The sequence below is a fragment of the Budorcas taxicolor genome, chromosome 15 (assembly GCF_023091745.1).
Source record: "Budorcas taxicolor isolate Tak-1 chromosome 15, Takin1.1, whole genome shotgun sequence".
Taxonomy (NCBI): domain Eukaryota; kingdom Metazoa; phylum Chordata; class Mammalia; order Artiodactyla; family Bovidae; genus Budorcas; species Budorcas taxicolor.
Window position 1 is genome coordinate 37,420,578 of NC_068924.1, and position 20,919 is coordinate 37,441,496.

At 37.3% G+C, this 20,919-nt stretch overlaps 1 protein-coding gene across 1 annotated transcript in view; it reads right to left on the reverse strand.

The window, feature by feature from the left end:
* PDE3B (phosphodiesterase 3B) overlaps nt 1–20,919 on the reverse strand; it is a 177,609-nt gene that overhangs the window by 63,717 nt on the left and 92,973 nt on the right. The window contains exon 2 of the mRNA XM_052652560.1: nt 5,131–5,181. Coding sequence (XP_052508520.1) covers nt 5,131–5,181 — 51 coding nt within the window. The remainder of the gene's footprint in view (nt 1–5,130; nt 5,182–20,919) is intronic.

Here is a 20,919-nt window from a genome sequence, read left to right on the forward strand (position 1 = left end):
TTGAATGCCCCAACCAAAAGACAAAGACTGGCTGAATGGATACAAAAGCAAGACCCCTATATATGTTGTCTACAAGAGACCCACCTCAAAACAGGGGACACATATAGACTGAAACTGAAGGGCTGGAAAAAGATTTTCCATGGAAATAGAGACCAAAAGAAAGCAGGAGTAGCAATACTCATATCAGATAAAATAGACTTTAAAACAAAGGCCGTGAAAAGAGACAAAGAAGGACAGTACATAATGTAACAACAACACAATAATAGTGGGAGACTTTAATACCCCACTCACACCTATGGATAGATCAACTAAACAGAAAATTAACAAGGAAACACAAACTTTAAACGATACAATAGACCAGTTAGACCTAATTGATATCTATAGGACATTTCACCCCAAAACAATGAATTTCACCTTTTTCTCAAGCGCACATGGAACCTTCTCCAGGATAGATCACATCCTGGGCCATAAATCTAGCCTTGATAAATTCATAAAAATTGAAATCATTCCAAGCATCTTTTCTGACCACAATGCAGTAAGATTAGATCTCAATTACGGGAGAAAAACTATTAAAAATTGCAACATATGGAGGCTGAACCACACGCTGCTGAATAACCAACAAATCACAGAATAAATCAAAAAAGAAATCAAAATATGCATAGAAACGAATGAAAATGAAAGCACAACAACCCAAAACCTGTGGGACACTGTAAAAGCAGTGCTAAGGGGAAGGTTCATAGCAATACAAGCATACCTCAAGAAACAAGAAAAAAGTCAAATAAATAACCTAACTCTACACTTAAAGCAACTAGAAAAGGAAGAAATGAAGAACCCCAGGGTTAGTAGAAGGAAAGAAATCTTAAAAATTAGGGCAGAAATAAATGCAAAAGAAACAAAAGAGACCATAGCAAAAATCAACAAAGCCAAAAGCTGGTTCTTCGAAAGGATAAATAAAATCGACAAACCATTAGCCAGACTCACCAAGAAACAAAGGGAGAAAGATCTAATCAATAAAATTAGAAATGAAAATGGAGAGATCACAACAGACAACACAGAAATACAAACGATCATAAGAGACTACTATCAGCAACTATATGCCAATAAGATGGACAACGTGGAAGAAATGGACAAATTCTTAGAAAAGTACAAGTTTCCAAAACTGAACCAGGAAGAAACAGAAAAAATACACTCAAAATGGATTAAAGATTAAACGTAAGACTAGAAACTATAAAACTCCTAGAGGAGAACACAGGCAAAACACTCTCCGACATACATCACAGCAGGATCCTCTAATGACCCACCTCCCAGAATATTGGAAATAAAACCAAAAATAAACAAATGGGACCTAATTAAAATTAAAAGCTTCTGTACAATAAAGGAAACTATATAAGCAAGGTGAAAAGACAGCCTTCAGAATGGGAGAAAATAATAGCAAATGAAGCAACTGACAAACAACTAATCTCAAAAACATACAAGCAACTCCTGCAGCTCAATTCCAGAAAAATAAACAGCCCAATCAAAAAATGGGCCAAAGAACTAAATAGACATTTCTCCAGAGAAGACATACAGATGGCTAACAAACACATGAAAAGATGCTCAACATCACTCATTATCCGAGAAATGCAAATCAAAACCACTGAGGTACCATTTCATGCCAGTCAGAATGGCCGCAATCCAAAAGCCTACAAGCAATAAATGCTGGAGAGGGTGTGGAGAAAAGGGAACTCTCTTACACTGTTGGTGGGAATGCAAACTAGTACAGCCACTATGGAGAACAGTGTGGAGATTCCTTAAAAAACTGGAAATAGAACTGCCTTATGACCCAGCAATCCCACTGCTGGGCATACACATCAAGGAGACCAGAATTGAAAGAGACACGTGTACCCCAATGTTCATCACAGTGCTATTTATAATAGCCAGGACATGGAAGCAACCTAGATGTCCATCATCAGACGAATGGATAAGAGAACCGTGGTACATATACACAATGGAGTATTACTCAGCCATTAAAATGAATACATTTGAATCCGTTCTAACGAGGTGGATGAAACTGGAGCCTATTATACAGAGTGAAGCAAGCCAGAAAGAAAAACACCAATACAGTATACTAACGCATATATATGGAATTTAGAAAGATGGTAGCGATAACCCTGTATGCGAGACAACAAAAGAGACACAGATGTATAGAACAGTCTTTTGGACTCTGTGGGAGAGGGCGAGGGTGGGATGATTTGGGAGAATGGCATTGAAACATGTATAATATCATATATGAAACAAATCACCAGTCCAGGTTCGATGCATGATACTGGATGCTTGGGGCTGGTGCACTGAGACAACCCAGAGGGATGGTACCGGGAGGGAGGAAGGAGGGGGGGTTCAGGATGGGGAACACGTGTATACCTGTGGCAGATTCATGTTGATGTATGGCAAAACCAATACAATATTGTAAAGTAATTAACCTCCAATTAAAATAAATTTATATTAAAAAAATAAAAGCTTATTACCATCTAAAAAAAATAGCGAGATTTTTAACATTAAAAAAAGACAAAGGTGACAATACAGTGCAAAGAAGAAAGATAGATTTTTTCTCAATAACTGGAAGTGGATCAACTAGATAACTATGTGGAAAAAAGCTGTCTTGATACATAAACCACAATACAGAAAAATCAGTTACAGATGTATTACAGATCTAAAGATGGAAAGTAAAACAATAAAACTTCTAGGAGGTAACAGAAGAGGGTAGACACCGCCTAGGGAGTAGACAAGATGTTCTTATGTAGGACACATACAAAAACCACTAAATAAAAAGGAAATGATAAGTTGACATAAAAGGAAATGATTGATGAATAGAGTGTTTTCAATGAGACACCATGATTAGCCACAGACAGGGAGAAGATTTCTTAAGGAATATTTGTGTCCAAAATACATAAAGAACTCCTAGTGATCACTAAGTAAAAGGTAGATAATTGGTGGGGAAAAAATGGGGAAAAGATCTTCACCAGAGGATATCTGAGTAGCAAATTAACATGAAAAGATTCTCAACCTGATGAGCCATCAATGAAATGCAAATATTAAAACTACAATAAGATACTCTTCAACAGCTACCAGAGTGATTTAAAACAGACACTACCAAGTGCTGACAAAGATGTGGATCAACTGGGAACACCTATATACTGCTGATGGCTGGGTAAAAGTAATACACTCTCTTTGGAAAATTATCTGGTGCTTCCTACTAAAACTGAACATATACATGCATACTCCCCTCTAATATCCAACAAAAGACATCAAGAATATTCCAACAGCATAACTTGAAACAGACAAAAAACTGAAAAATAAATGTCAGTCTACTATAGACTGGATGAATTGCGTGTATATTCATTCAATAAAACACTAAATGGAATAAGAGTGGGTGAATTACTACTACGCATAATAACGAATTAATCGTACAGATAAATTTTGAAAGAAGTAAAACAGAAAACACATATGAGTGATTCTATTTACTTACAATTCAGCAAAAGACTAAGTTGTGATGACAGAAATCAGTACTGAAATAACACCTGGGAGAAGCTGATGACTAAGCAGGGGGCTTTTGGGGTGCTGAATTCATCTGAAAAATGGTCACATGTATATATTCACTCTGAGAAAATTCATCAAGTTGTACAGTTGTGACTTGTGCACTTTTATACATGAGTGTTACACTTCCAATTTTTTCTTTTTTTGGCCATGCTGTGTGGCCTACCATATCTTGACTTCCTCAACCAGGGATCAAACTCGAGACCAGGGCAGTAAAAGCACCCAGTTCTAACCACCAGACTGCCAGGGAATCCCCTACATTTCTTTTCTTTTTTTTTTTCTTAAGGATTATTCGAAAGAAAAAGAGGGGTAGAAGAAATATAATTCTGTGAGACTACAAGCCCATGCTTGAACCATCACTGCTTACTGTCTTTAGATTTTAGCAGTAATTTAGATACTCTTCTGGAGAAGGAAATGGCAACTCACTTCAGTATTCTTGCCTGGAAAACTCCATGGACAGGGGAGCCTGGTGGGGTCCATGGGGTCGCAAAGAGTTGCCCATGACTGAGTGACAGAGCACATAGATACTCTTTTAATTCGAAACTGAGAATCTTGGTGGACATGACTGAGGCCAAGGCCACTATTTAGGTCAAGAAACCCCAGTCCCTTTTATTTAACAGGTCAGATGTGGCCTTCCTCACTTAACCTGACTGTAACAGTTACATCAGAGAATATAGGCTGTTGTGGTTATCCCATTTATTGTTTAAAAATAAGACAGCCATTCAAAGGGGTGTTTATTTTTCAAAGTTTTATGTTGGAACAACTAACATTAAATAAATAGATGTGATAAATAGTTAATGTTTCCGTACACACGTATGACAAAGATTTGATATTTATTAATGTTTACCTGTTAGTATAAAAAAATCAGGTTTCAAAATAGCATATGGAATATAATATTATCATTTTTGTGCTAAAATTATATAAACTATACATTTCAGTACACTGGAAAACTAGGAAAAGATCTATAAAGATATATATCAAAAGTTAACAAAGTTATCCCTTGATGTTTGATTTTCCTTTGTTCTCCTACACGTCTATTTTCAGTTTCACTGATACCAACATAAAGTGATGAAAAATCTTTAAAAAAGTCCCTTTTGTATGATTCCATATGTGTATATCTATCTATATATATACATTTCATAAATAAAACTAATTTCTAGAAGTATGAACAGGGGATTTTCTTTGGAGACATATGTAATGACTACAATGGTACACAAGTGAGGCTTGTAGGATGCTGGTAATGTTCTGTTTTTTGTTATGGGTACTAGTTACATGGGAAGTTTAATTTGTGAAAATTCATTCATCTGTGCATTTTTCTATTGATAGCCCAGATTGTACCAGCAACATCTAAAAAGTAACTATATACATTTGGTTACTGATCATTTTCTTTTCCTTTGCAATTAAAATTTATTTTTTAAAAATCTACCTAAATGAAGTTTTGGTTATTTTAATTCAGCTAAAGAAAAATCTTACGGCACAGAAGTCTTCTGAATGTAACTTTATATGTCAAAAATGTGATTACAGATGGTAACTATTAGTGATACCATTTATATTTACCTGATAGTGAGGTTTATACCACTGCTTTAAGTCCCAATCCCAAAGAATCATCTGAAAGAAAAAATAAATAAAAGAATTCATTTAGTTACAAAATGGAGCATCTTCAATTACAGATACAAAAACAGCTTAAATTTTTGGAGAGAAATTGGGGAGGTGAGAATAAAAATGATCTCTAGATGGAATATTTCATTAATTACACAATCTGTGATTGAAAAAGCAAGAGAGTCAGAATAAAGTCACTAAACTAAGCTATAGTAACCTTTAAAATATCTATTACCACAGAACCAAAAATATAAATCCAAAATCACATCCATTTACTAAAAATACACGAAAAATGAGAAATCACCGCTCTCCCCCCTTCCCACCCTCTCCAAAGGCTCATAATTTGTCATTTTAAACCAGTGTCAGTAGGTGGTGCTATTTCCTTACCAACAAGGCTCTGTTGTCAAAAGCACCTTTAAAAACCTTGCCTGCGGGTTACATAAAGCATAAAAGAGTGGATTTATAAAAAGTTACACACAACCCTTTTGATTCACAGATTTAATTAGTTTCTCTGTTTCTCTTCTTTATAGATTATCAATGATAACTTCTTAGTACTAGACTAGTTTTTTCCTGCCCGTCTCTTCCTAGCAGGCTGTGGGGCTACTTCCCCATCCAATAGTCACGACTGTTCAAGGAGACAAAATTAGCTCAAATTTGGCAAGCTATAGCTGCTAACTACGATTAAATTTAATTTCTTTTAAATTTACTTAAATTGATAAATAAGTTTCTTCCTTTTGCCTAAATAACTGATATAATGACGATTTTCTACATAGCTTTGAACCCTAACCGTGAACATAAGCCTAGTTAATTTGTAATCCAATCACACAATTTCTCTGAAATATATGAAATATATGTTTCTAGTCATCAGGCTCCTGATGCAAAAGATCTCAAAATGTTACCTCTTCTTTCATTGGTCCAATATTTCATTTAGGAGTTGACAGAATTTTTTCGTAAAGGTACAAATAATTTAGGCTTTGCAAGCCACATAAGGTCTCCATGGCATATTCTTTGCTTTTTGTTTTACAATCCTTTAAAATGCAAAACAAAACAAATATTCTTAGCTCTGTGGCCACACAAAAAAGGTTGCTAGCAGGATTTGGTTGTGGGCTACAGCTTGGAGACCCCTTTTAAAAATCATTATTTGTCCTTATCACCATCTCCTTGTCAACATCCTTGCAGAAAGTCATCTCTTGCCAGTGAAGAGAACATATTTCTCCCAAAAGAAAATCCAGACATACATAACTGCTTACAAAATTGATGGACTAGTACCTGCAAAATTGCTACGGTACAGCAACATGAAAAGAATTTAATATGCATTAGTAGACTCATCAAATTTACACAGTATTTTATATAGCCCTAAGTGTGGTCCTCATATAATTGCTTCAGGCTGTGATTTAACCAGCATATATACTGCATTAATTAATGCAGTTTAAGACACTAACAACTTCCTAAGAACATTCACATTAAGATTAAAGTAACCTAAAATCCCTAAGTTTCTTGTATACTTGTTATAAAAAGTAGTGAAAGTGTTAGTTGCTCAGTCATGTCTGACTCTACAACCCCATGGACTGTAACCTGCCAGGCTCCTCCACCCATGGAATTCTCCAGGCAAAAATACTGGAGTGGGTTGCCATTCCCTTCTCCAGGGTATCTTCCTGACCCAGAGATCGAACCTGGTCTCTTGCATTGCAGGCAGATTCTTTACCATCTGAGCCACCAGGGAATACATGTTCTGTTTGCATGCTATGGTTACATAACTGGCTTTTTAGTCCCAAGTGCAATACCTTACTTCAGTCCTGATTTTAGCCTGTCCAAATTTCTTTGGAGAGTGGAATGTTGACTAGCCTATTTACCATTCTTCTCATCATCACGACATTTGTAAATCTGATGCTTCCTTAAGTTCACTAAAAAAAAAAAGTACAGAGTGGACAGCAATGAAGACAGGACCGCCGACTGGGTCACTAAAGACTACCTATGAGATTTGTGTCTGAGTCTGCAAACTAGCCTAACATGCTATTGTCCAATCCATACTCCCACATTTCTTCTACAAGGGTACCATCAAATGGTGACATACCTGGGCCTCATTTCTCCTCCTCACCAGTCTGAGTAGAAGTTGATTTCTTGCTAACTCCAGCATACTTTCATCATGAGGTTTCTTAACATTCCTTGCTTCCCACCTGCTACTCTGGCTTTGAATAAACTCTCGAGCAGTAGCTGTCTTATTTGCAGTCACTTTCTCTGTGATCAAAAATACATTTGCCAAAAAGCAGCAGGTCTTAGTCTGAAATCCCCGGCATATTAGGAACTGACATAGATACAGTGAAAGCCACAAATTGCTGGCAGACTGACTTCTGTGTAAACTGGACAAGAAGAATATTAGTGATTTTGATAAAACAAAATTTCTGCGTAAGTAGTAGAAGATGTATGATCCAGGAATCATACAGCTGCAGCGAGACACATCTTAGAGCAGAGTTACTCAATGTGTGGTCCACAATAAGAAAGTACAGAAATGAAGAGTAAATGTTTAGAGATGTTTATACCAATTTGATATAAAATTTGCTATTTCATGTCATTTGAATATTATTGCTTTTATCTATTGAATTTGCTTTCTTGGCATTTCTTATGTCGCCAATCAAAAAAACAAATGGCTCAAAATTGGTTTTCTAAAGCTCAAGGTACTAACAAAAACAGTAACATAAATAACTCCAAATAAATGTTAAGCCTACATCAAGAACAACACTAATACAAACTCACTACAAATCTGTGGGTGTGATAATACCACACAAAACCATAAAAGCAAAAATATTACTAAACCATACAACAGTGACCATCTAAAAACTGGACTCTTTTTTTAGACTGCATGTTATCTACTTTGAAAGTTTTATGACAGTCACGCAAAATGTGAAGCCTTTTTGGTAAACCAGTAGAACTTTTCCAGAAAAATCACATAAAACTTTCTTATATGAAACTGAAGATTTCTGTTTCTAAAATAGAAGTGACATAAACTGGAGGCACTATTCAGATTCTGTGCACCCCAAAGGAAAAGCATATAATTGCCAAGAGATGTGTAAAATTAACCACACAGATGATAAACTTTATACCAGAAGAGAGAACAGACCAAAACATCTCCAAAATGTATTTACTATGCAACACCTTGGGACACACAGAACTGAAAAGGCATATAAGGTAAGAGTAATTACTGTCATATTTATACATAGCAAATACTTCAGGGGCTTTCCTGGTGGCTCAGATGGTAACAGTCTGCCTACGGTACAGGAGACCTGGGTTCAATCTCTGGGTCAGGAAGATCTTTGGAGAAGGGAATGACAACCCTTCCGTTATTCTTGCCTGGAGAATCCCATGGACAGAGGAGCCTAGTGGGCTACAGTCCAAGGGGTTGCAAAGAGTAAATGCACACATGGGATGAATCTAGACCAGCTCTTGGTTTACGTTCAATACACACAGCAGAAGATGGGGGGCAACTTTTTATGTTTATCACTGAAAAACCCATACTACAAAATAGGATTTTTTTTCCTATTTAATCATTATTTTGTGAACTATGATAGAGACTTGAAAATGTGCTGGAATTAGTTCTGAATCAGTTATTGCACAGCAAAGAAGAGCCTGGCTAAACAATGAGAGTATCTCTTAACTGCAGATCTATCACTGCTTTATTCACAGAAAACGGCTGGTGGTTAAAACACACGCTGGGCACGATTCAGTGGTAGAGAAATAGTGTAAGAGTAAATGCATTCAATGTTTGGCCACAGAAAGTACATCTTTTCAGTGTGCTGTGGGAAAATGGAGTGCAAATAAAAACTATAAATAGCAGATAGGAGTATTTTTTGCAATAAAATGCAAAGAGCTTCTATTTCTCAAGTTTTTAAGCATGACAATGCCCATTAACTTAGCAACAGACACAGCCTCAAAAGTAATTTTCAGTGACAAATCTCTTTACGATTACAGGGTCCATGTTGAATTTCAGTATTCAGAGTCAACAGTCAAAAAACTACTCCACTGTAAATTACTATTTTGCTCTAATTTTTTCAATTTAAGAAAATAGAAAAAAGAATCCGGTTGGGTATACAGACTATGTTAAATAGGTTGTGAATCTACAACACACAACCTATTTACTCATCAGTGAGCTAAAAGAAGTATCTTTAATATTGCAAACAATGTTCACTAATTTTGTTTTTAAAAACTGAGTCATTTTAATACATTTATTTAATACTGGTAGGTAACCACCACACACACTGTATACACAGTGGATGGTGGATGGGTATTAAAAGTTTAAGAAACATTGGTAAAAGCATTCATTCCTCCAAAATAACATGGAGCTCTTTTGAAATTTTACTTTCAAGTAGCCAGTATATGCTCTGTATCAATTGTTCCAAAGTCAGCAAAACCTAAACTTCACTCTCAATACCAAAGGAAATCCTATAAATAAATATAAGGATAAACAATTCAAATATTATTAAATTTTGAATCAAGTAAAAAAAGAGTTTTAGTGACTATGGTATGTTCTCGAAACATGGTTCTGTTACATGATAAGATGTCATTTCATGAAAGGATGAATTTTAATTGTTTTAAAAGTTTTTAGAAGCTTCTGGGACTCCATTTGTCTCTTCCCATCTAAATTCAAATATTACACAGTATCAGAAATTAGTACATATTTTCACACTGTAGACATCTGTTCAAAAATAATTTTAAAAACAGCATTTTCTCATAATTTAAGTAACATGTGAGGTGCCTATTATTAAAAAAAATTCTTTTAGTTGATTTGATAAAAGTAAACCCAAAACTGTGCTTTTATAAACTCAGCTTTTCTTTGTGGTTAAAAAGTTGAATCCTGATAAAAGTTTCTGTTTGAATCTGTTTGTAAGTCCAACATGCTTTACAGAGCTCTACGAAACCACCAACACCACAGCGAAACATCAGCAGCACAACCAGGAGATGTTATCAGGTTCAATTACGTCAATGAGGTTTTACTTCATTGTTCCCTAATGTAGCCAAGAAGAAAAACATACATGTGTCCTCAAGTTAAGCTTAGAGAACTGTGACATTTATGTGAAATTTGAAAGATTAGCTATTATGTGACAGCTGTGAATTAACTGTTAAAACATACTTTATTTTCAGCATTTTCACTTGAGCTTCGTGTATAAATCTAGGTTAATTTATTGAATTTCAGTACTTTCAACTTTTTCTGTGCCTTTCAACTTTAGGCCCATTTAACTATATTTATTGACCATAAACCCAAAACATAAAATAAATGGACACCCTAAAAAGCTAAACTAAAACTGTACAACTGTACTTTCCAATAGTCTAAAGTGCAACGACAGTCATCTTGACCCCTGCATGACAAATAAAGGCCCCAGTCAGAAAACCTGAGAATAAGGGCAAAAAAAAAAGGGAGGGGGGGGATGTCTCTGTGTGTGTGTCTCTGTGTGTGGTGGGGTGGAAACCTGAGAATAAGAGCCACAAAAAGGGGGGCGGGTGTGGTAGGGGTGGAGACTAGTATTACTTGGAAACTAGTCTCATTTACTATTCTTACCAATCAATCAAAACATGATTCCAGCTGTGGTGATTTAGACTGCAAGCTACACACCAGCACTGTTAGATGCCTAATACACAACAGCTTCTTTAATCTTTCCTAGAGTTCTTTGTGGTAAGCCTATTTCCCCGTTTTACAAATGACACAATGGAGACTAAGAAGGTGAAGTAACCTGCCCAGAGTCACATGACTAGTAAGTGGCAGAGACAGAAATTAAATTCAGAGCTGTCTCATTCCAAAGCTTTTTAAGGATTCTTAAGCATTATGCTAAACGGTCTTTTTTATTTTTTTTCACTTTGTATCCGGGTATAGCTAATTAACAATATTGTGACAGTCTCAGGTGAACAATGAAGGAAGTCAGCCATACATATACACGTGTTATGCTACACCATCTTATATTCTCAGCACTACTATGTGCTAGTAATATGGCAGGTGCTTGACAGCCACGTAGAATCAACAATTTTGCAAGTAACGCCATTTATATACGGAGAACTTGAGGCTTAGTGATCATTCTCCATTTGCCTCTCAGATCCCTTCTTTGTCCTCCTCCCATGATGGGGAGGCTGACCCCTACACTCTGCATCTCCCAAGCTCCCATGCTGCTGACGTCCACTTAGGTTAGGAGATGATGGCAAGAAACTGGGGAGTTTGGGAGGAGAGGAAAATGGTTGTCTTTTCTGCTGCCTGCATGACTACAGCTCTTAATCAGTTGGTCTTCCCTTCACAACTTCAGCTGTGACTCTGAAACACTATTTCCATCCTTGTTCTATCAGCCTCAGGTGAGGTAACAGCTTTCTAGTGTTACTAGTTCTCTAGTTGTCTAACCATCCCTTGATCATCCTCTTAGGCTTGTTCCTTCTTTTAAGGTTTATTTGAACCACCTCGGAGTGAATTCAATTAATATTTCTTGCAATCCTAAATACCGGGACATTGTGAACCAAGTTCTATTAGGTGTCAGCTAGTAAATCGCAAAGCAAGTATCTGAACTCAGAATTATCGCCCTTCAAATTTTATTCTCTTTCTAGTACTATGCTGAAAGGATAATTATTTAAGTTTTTAATGAGATTTCTTTCCAAAAACTATAAAGAAAGATCATCAAATCATCAGATTACCCTCCAATACCTGATCCCGTATTTCCTGCATTTCATTCTGTTACTACAGTTGAACTTGCTGAGCTCTAGTCAGTGACTCAGTTTTCCATAAATGGTTTAGATCCAATCTGCTGGTACCCGCATCTTGCTTCAGAAGTGTCTGACTCTTTGCGACCCCATGGACTGTAGCTCATCAGGCTTCCTCTGTCCGTGGGATTCTCCAGGCAAGAATACTGGAGTAGGCTGCCATGCCCTCCTCTATGGGTTTGATCCCAAGATCCAATCCAGGTGTCTACCTGAGACTGCTTCACAAGCGGCTCTCTCCCTCGCTCTTCCATCATCATTTTTTCTCTCTACTAAATCATTCCCATTATTCCCATTAGACTATAAACATGCCGCAATTTCTCACTTCACACACACACAAACTTTTTCATGATCTTACACTCAGCCTCTATCCCACTTCTTTGCTTCCATTTATAGCAGAGCTCCTCAGGGTAATGTTTACTTTTTGTTTCCAATTATTCTCCTGTAATTCTCTCTGCGCTATACTAGATGGTCCTTGAACATGCCAGGCAACTCCAATGAAGATTTTTTTCCTAAAGCTGTACTGATAATTCAGAATTTAAAAGATAGCACTTAAAACATACATGTAAGTTTGGGCTTTTTTCTCAAGAGTTCCCAACTAGAAACAACAATATTTAAAGGGAGGGTACAAATATAAGTTGAGTGGGAAAAATATGAAGTAATGAAGTCATAGAATGTTTGAAAAAGAGCTTTAATCTTTAAAAGTACCAACTAAAACATTTACAGCCTATTGATCTTATGAGACTTGTTTTTATTATTTGATGTTCTTAAATTGAATTAAAACACCTACTTTATTTTTAATCTTTCAGAATCATTTTAAAACAGTTTAACACATCACGGTCTCATTAGTTGTGCTAAGGGAATTCAAGCACAGAGAGTCGTTTTCTAAATATATGAAATAGCATCTATCTTATCAGTATTCTTAATCTCTTATCCACTCTAGATGTTTTCAAGTTTTTACCTACCTGCTTCTCTTCTAGACCCGTGTCCTTCTAGATATATAACTTAGTACATCCCTCAACTGGTTTCTCTGTCCTATCCTTAAGCAGAATTTTATCTCCACCTCAGACATGGTCTCTACATTCCTACCAAGAAATACATATTCTGAGGAGAATGTACCAAAAATAACTGAAAAAAAAAAAAAAAAAGGGAATTGCAAGCCTATAACTTCCGTTTTCCCCCCTAATGTGAACAGTGTTTTCCTTTTAAGTTACTGTATAATTTTCAGTGGGGCTTCTCAGGTGGCTCAGTGGTAAAAATTCCACTTGCCAATGCAGCAGATATGGGTTCAATCCCTGGTCTAGGAAGAGCCCCTGGAGAAGAAAGTGACAACCCACTCCAGTATTCATGCCTGGGAAATCCCATGAACAGAAGAACCTTGTGGGCTACAGTCCATGTAGTCACAACTCAGTTGCTGAACAACAACAAAAATAATTTTTCAGTATAGTTTAAGCAAAGGATTAAATTAATAATAGCTAATATTTAAAAGACCTTACTAAAACATGTGAACAATTCAGGATCGCATGGTGGTGGTGGTTTACTCGCTAAGTCATGTTAGACTCTTGCAAACCCATGGACTATAGCCTGCCAGGCTCCTCTGTCCATGGGTTTTTCCAGGCAAGCATACTGGAGTGAGTTGCCATTTCCTTCTCCATCAGGATCACATGAGGAGTGCCTTAATAAATATTTTTATGAACAAGAGCCAAAGAGAAAAAAACATTCCACACCTCAATCAATAGGAATATGCTACAAACTTGACTCTGATTTGGAAAGAAAATTGGGAAATCACAATGGTCTTCTGGGGATTTGAGGTTGATCTAAGATCAACCTAAAATCTAAGGACATGTTCCTCTATACATACAGTAACTCAGGCAGATTGATGCCAGAGCCCAGGCTCTCAAACACTTGACTGCATTGCTTCTCACCTACTAAGCAGGCTGCATTGCTCCACTCCTCCCCACCCCCACATCAACTCTATACTGCTCACAGAGCTGAAAGAGCCACAAATTGCACAGACATTCAAGTAAAACAAAGGAACTATCTAGTCCTAGGCAGGCATACCCCCTGCCTAACAAAGCAAATATAACAGATGATAGTTTTTTTTCTCTGATTGCCCATTATAATTTATCTGAGAACAGATATAAAGTTAAGAATGATGAACCAACCAGTAAAATAATTATATATATATATATATATGGAGGGAAAATAAAATAACATGCAAATTCTCTGCTGGAAGTCCATATGTTTAGGAATTCTCCTTGACTCTCCTGATATTTAGGACTCTCTAATATGTTTACGCAGACACATGAGCTTTGTATTTCCAAACACCACAATGGAGAATCCCAATGGTATTTCGTCATGAGCAGAGAGTACATTTCGCCAATAATGTGTAATCTTTGTCCCAAGAGGAATACTTGAAGAGGGTTAGAATACTGTTGTAGGAAAAATCTAGAAGTTCCCTCTAAGGGTTCCGCTCCAGGCTTTGATATCCTCTTGCAATCTGCCCACTCCACCCTGCCTTCGATCATTAGAACTATCAGTGCCCAGAACTATGGGCCCAGAAACCATTCAGATTATGGAAATTTCCCATCTTCAAACATGTCCAGCCCATTTGGAGAGAGGTTGGAAATCACTGTAGGTAATAGCTAAATATTGTTTGGGTAATGCATTTGAAAGAGAACAAATGGTGACCTTTAATCAGTCTCAAGTCTTTTAGTGTCCTCAAATTCCTACTTCATTGCAACTAAAAGTAAAACGTTGTTGAAGGGGGGAGGCAACCTCAAGTATGGCAAACCATAGGCAACAAAAGAGGCTCTGAAAACCTTGTGTTTACTATATTAGGTACTCTGTTGGGAGCTTTATATATACAGGTATTATTACCTTCAGCCTATGAGATCACTTTTTATAAATAATTAAAGTAACTTGTTAAGTGAATAAATGACTCATTTTTTAGTTCCTCTTTCCTCTTCCCCATAACAATTCAATTTGATCTAGATGTTTCTGATTTTTTGCCATAACCGTATTTTCACATTTTTATATCAGGCCTTGATCACTTTCAACAGCTTCCAATCAATTTTATCTACTTTCTATAGTAAAATCAAACTTCAAAGCCATATATTATGATACGCTCCTGTTAGAAATATTCAGAGTATATTTGAACTTAGGGGAATTTAGAAGTTAATTCCAGTGTTCTCATTTTACAGATAAAGAAAACAAGGACCAGAGTAATTAAGTGATTTTTCTTTGTCCTTCCTACTCTCTGCCTAAAATCACTCAACGAAAAACATCTACCTGTAAGCAGTCAAGTAAAACAAATGAGACAAGATGCTTTTAAATGAGACAAGTCTTCCCCTAAGAATTTGTTGTTGCTGTTGCTCAGTTGCTAAGTCACGCTGGACACTGCAACCCCATGGACTGTAGCACGCCAGGCTCTTCTGTCCTCCACTATCTCCTGGAGTTTGCTCAAATTCATGTACATTGAGTTAGTGATTCTGTCTCATTCTCTGCCCCCACTTCTCCTTTTATTATTCTACCAACTCATCTTTCCAACCAAATTCACATATGATTATCTCCCCAAACCCATGGGGGAAAATCTAACAACAAAAATCTGCTTACCACTTTCTACATCTGAGTTAAACCTTCCCATTTTCCTTGGTTCCTATTCTCTACTTCCTATTTCTTAATCTCAGTTAATGTAGCTGACCACATTAACTAAAAGAAATACTTAAAGGCTACAATGGAGGAATTCTTTAATAAAGTTTTCTTTTTTTTTTTTTGGCTGCAAGGCATATGGGATCTTAGGTCCCTGACCAGGGAACAAACCTGGATCCCCCTGCATTGGGAGTGTGGAGCCTTAACCACTGGACCACCAGGGAAGTCCCTAATAAAGTTTTTTGAAAGTAGCAACTGGAAGTTCCTTTAGAAAGCAACAATCATGACTTAGATTATTCAATATGAACTACCACATTGCCAATATAATAAAGATTCAGGACCACAAACAAAGATCTCTTATTCTGTCAAATGGCTACATCTCCAAAACAGAAAGGACATTTTATACAAAAAGGACTATATAGGAAAGTAGACAGGTATATGGAAGAATATTTTCTGGGCTTCTCTGGCGGTCCAGTGGTTAAGAATCTGCCTTGCAGTGCGAAGGATGCAAAGGACAGCGGTTTGACCCCTGGTCTGTGAAGATCCCACGTGCTGGGGAGCAACAGTCCGTGCACCACAACTACTGAGCCGGCGCGGCAACTGCTGAAGCCAGCGTGCCTAGAGCCTGTGCTCTGCAACAAGAGCAGCCACTGCAACGAGAAGCCCACACTCTGCAACGAAGACCCAGCATAGCCAAAAAAATTAAAATAAACAAACCCATTTTTTAAAATGTTTTCTTACCGCTTGTTTATATAACTTGTCATGGGTAAAGTTTTAAGGAACAGAGATACATTTACTAGGCCTTTGTCTGTGTTTTTTTGTTTTTTTTTTAAGAACTGGGGCTTCCCTGGTGGCTCAGATGGTAAAAGAGTCTGCCTGCAATGCAGAAGACCTGGTTTGGATTCCTCAGTTGGGAAGATCCCCTGGAGAAGGGAATGGCTGCTCACTCCAGTATCTGACTCCAGAATTCCATGGACAAAGGAGCCTAGTGGCTTACAGTCTATGGCGTCAGAAAGAGTCAGATACGATTGAGAAACTAACATTTTCACTTTTTCTTTCACCACTGGTTTATATAACTTCTCAGGGGTAAAATTTTAAGTAACAGAGATACATTTACTTGCCCTTTCCTGCCCTTTTTTTTTTTTTTTTAAAGAACAGAGTATTAAATTTAGGAGGTAGAGGTATTAAAGAAAATTATCAAAGCATCAAAGTAGATTTTAATTAACCAAGGAACTTAAAAATGTATACTAACAAAACTATTTTTCCACTTAATATTAAATTTTACCACTTTTCATTTGGCATTTTTATCAGTCAGGTGGAAATTACTCAAGTTGGCAGCAGTATTTGTTATTTGAGTAAACAAGTTTTGTCATAACAGATAAAAATTAGGCAAAGATAATAGCCCCATAGTGACTTGATTTGAAAATGAAAATGGAACCTCAAGTCAAAAAAAAAGTCAGATTTCCCCAGGGATCATCAAAGTATCCCACAGTATCCCAAATATATGAAACAAAATGTACTAAAAGTTTTATGTTTTGCATAGGCAAAATGACTTTAATAATTTTAAATACAGAGATAAATTTAACACATTTAAATAAAAATTTTACCATGTAAGAGGCCACTAAACACTAATTTTCCATGTATAAAATCATGAAAACCTGGAAACTATTTAAATTAGCTAATACTACAATGTAACATGGATCAGCTAAAGAAACCAAAAGATCAAAAGCTAGTTTCAAATAACTCTAGATACCCTATCTAAAAACTTAGAGCAACTATTGACTCTTTTGTTTGCTATCAATTTATTTTCAAATATGAAGCCTTCTGACAGTGCTGTACAAATAATACCATTAGTTACTCTGACTGGCAAAGAAAAGGAAACCAACTGTTATATTAATGTCTGTCAATGATCAATATATTAGTAAAAATTTTAAGAGACTTCTTAACTATCTTTCCTCCTGTCCCCTCCCCCAATTAATGGTTACTCACTCATTAGAGGACAAATGCACACAAACCTAGCATTTTGCTGAGATTAGTGAGTCCAGCACCATGGGAAATTGTGCTAATTTTTGACCATGAAACTATTACAAAATAAACTAACCTATTCTTTTTTGTAGCTGATAGTTAATGAACTCAGCTCAATAAACTATCAGCCTGGCAACATGGAGTCAGGACAGGCACTATTTACTGATTCACCAACTATTAAATAAATCAGATGCAAATTATGCACCCTCAGCCTCTAGGAGGACAAGGTCTTCCCACCATCTAGCAAAGTGAGCACCTAGCACGTAACAGCTGCTTAATAAATACTTGTAGCAAGAATTAACCTGTAACTTGTCACATCAGTTACTTATTCTTTATTTTTGGTGGCACTGGGTCTTCATTGCTGTGCCTGCATGCTTTATCTAGTTGCGGTGAGCAGGGGCTCCTCTTCACTACAGCACGTGGGCTTCTCATGGTGGTGGCTTCTCCTGTTGCCGAGCATGGGCTCCAGGCCATGTGGACTTCAGTAGTTGTAGCACACGGGCTCTAGAGCACAGGATCTCTAGCCATGGTGCTGGGCTTAGTTGCTCTGCAGCATGTGAAATCTTCTCTGACCAAGGATCGAACCCGTGTCCCTTGAACTGGCAGGTGGATTCTTATCCACTGTACCACCATGGAAGTCCCCCTTTTCCCATTTTATAAGTTTGAAATTTTGATTATGTAGCCGATTAATACTACTAATAGTAGCTAAATATTTAGCGAGAGCTTGCTTACCATATGACCTGCTGTCCTCGTTTTTACAGTTAATCATGGCTGCGAGAGACGAAACTGACCAAGTTTACATGGCAGGTGAGTGGGAGAGCAAGCACTCAAGCTGGTCTTTCTACCAACAAGATCCAGAATTTTAATAACAATATTTCACTGGAATATTTGTAATTCATTATCATACTCAGAATCTCTACTATATAAGTCTCTTTTATCCCACAGCAAAGATCAGTTTACAAAAATGTGAAAGTAAATGGGACTTCCCTGGTGGTCCAGTGGCTAAGACTCCAGGCTCCCAATGCAGGGGCCTGGGTTTGATCCCTGGTCAGGGAAAAGGTGGTCCCACATGCTACAACTAACAGAGTCTCCTGCTGTAACTAAGATCCTGCCTGCTGCAATGAAGACCAAAGATCCCAAGTGCCAAACTAAGACCCGATGCAGCCAAAGAAGCAAATAAATTTTTAGAATGTGAAAGTACAGAATTTTCAAATCATAAATAATTATAATACATTACTTGCCTTCCTGGCTTATAGTACTTAGTCTATTGCTGAAGCTGAGTTCTTAATCACTAAAAACAACATTTGCTTCTGTTAGAGAACAGAACAACTCTATGCAATGGAAGAAGGAGCCTACCAACTTAGATAACCCGGGGCTAAGCTATTTTTGTTCCAGATGCCAGCATATAAAAGAATGCACTATCTTAAACCTGTTGTGAATATAAAATTAAGAATGTACTTTATAAAACATAAAGCACTACAGAAATGCTCAGAAAATCATATTTCATGTGTTTATATGCTATTGTCCAAAATACATGTAGCCTAGATTGCTCACACTTAAGACTATGTTAGTGTGCATTGCTGTATAAACAATTTTGCTCCCTATGCTGAATATTCTCTATTTTTCCCTTCAGATCCACTCTCTAAATGGCAGTTTTCTCTTAGGAGGCTAAAAATTTTGGACTGCATCAAAAGGTTGTCATCTGGCTTTGTCATGGGGGACTACAGGAGGCACCAGCAGGAGAGGAGAGGGCAGGAGGAGAGTGAGGCCGAGGTATTTATAGGTGAGGACACCATCAGCTCCCTCTGAGACAGCACAGGCTCACAGTGGCTCAATTCCTCCTCTAAAGCTGCAGCTCCTGTGAGGGACCTTCTTCTGTATCTCCCAGAGCTTTATCCCTTGTCTCTTCAGGCAGTAGTAAGGGTTATTTCCGTTACCTCTCTTCACACTTCTACAAATTAAAGTGAAAGTGTTAGTCACTCAGTTGTGTCCGTCTCTTTGCAACCCCTTGGACTGTATGTAGCTTGCCAGGCTCCTCTGTCCATGGAATTCTCCAGGCAAGAACACTGGAGTGGGTAGCCGTTCCCTTCTCCAGGGTATCTTCCCACCCAGGGATTCAACCTGGGTCTCCTGCATTGCAGGCAGATTCTTTACCATCTGAGCCAGGGAAACCCCCTTCCTCGCTTGGTGGGTAACACCAAGCGGCAACGCTGCTGCTGGTCACCCACACCCCGCGCCAGACAGACCCGGCTCCTGGTGCTCACTTTTATAAATAGTTCTTCACTAAACGATCCTGTGGTGGTGGTTTAGTCAAAAGCCATGTCCGACTCTTGTGACCCCATGGACTGTAGCCTGCCAGGCTCCTGTACATTGGATTCTCCAGGCAAGAATACTGGAGTGCGTTGCCATTTCCTTCTCTAGGGGATCTTCCTGATCCAGGAATCGAACATGGGTGTGCTGCACTGCAGGCAGATTCTTTACCAACTGAGCTATAAGGGAAACTCTATAATGATCCTCAGTTACTCCATTTTAGTGTGCCATTTGTTTCTCCCTAAAACCATGGCCAGTATACTACCCTACATCACTTGATTTAGGCACTGTTTTTCCTAATTCTCCTTTAATATCCTTAGCACTCAGCACGAACACCTGTATATAAAGTATACTAGAAAGGATACTAGACAGAAAATAAGAATATCTTAGTTCTTTTTTCACTTCTACCAATGACTAGCGTCCACTAAATCAAAGAAGTTGGATTAAATGGTAAAGTCTGTTCCAGAAATGATGTCTTTTTTTTTTCTATACTGACAGTTGAAACCTCACCAATAGAGTTTTATTTGTGTTTGGATAATCATGGGAATACTTAAAAACAAATGAGTAATTGTTTAGCACTTTTTATTTAAAGGGTCAGAGAGTAAATATTTTAGACTTTGTAAGCCAAAAAGCAAAATCAAAAGCTACTATGTCCGGATTTCTATAACTACAAACATATTGCTACAGTTTAAGTTTTTGTAATGAAGTTCTGCCCATGGGAAGAATGAAATGAATTTGGAAGGAGCATTTCATTTCATTGGGACTCCTTTATATAGCTGGTTTTCCCTGTCCTCAACATCAGTGTCACCTGCTAATGTTCATCTGTAATGATCTTATATATGTCACCTTTGAAAATGTCTTTTCATGCAGACAGGGACTGGCAAATATTGGTACCAGCCCACAAACAAGTGATTTTAATTGAATATAATCATTACTTTAAAGGTATGGATAGAATTATATTAGAGTGACTCTACAAAAAAAGATCTTCACAACCCAGATAATCACAATGGTGTGATCACTCACCTAGAGCCAGAC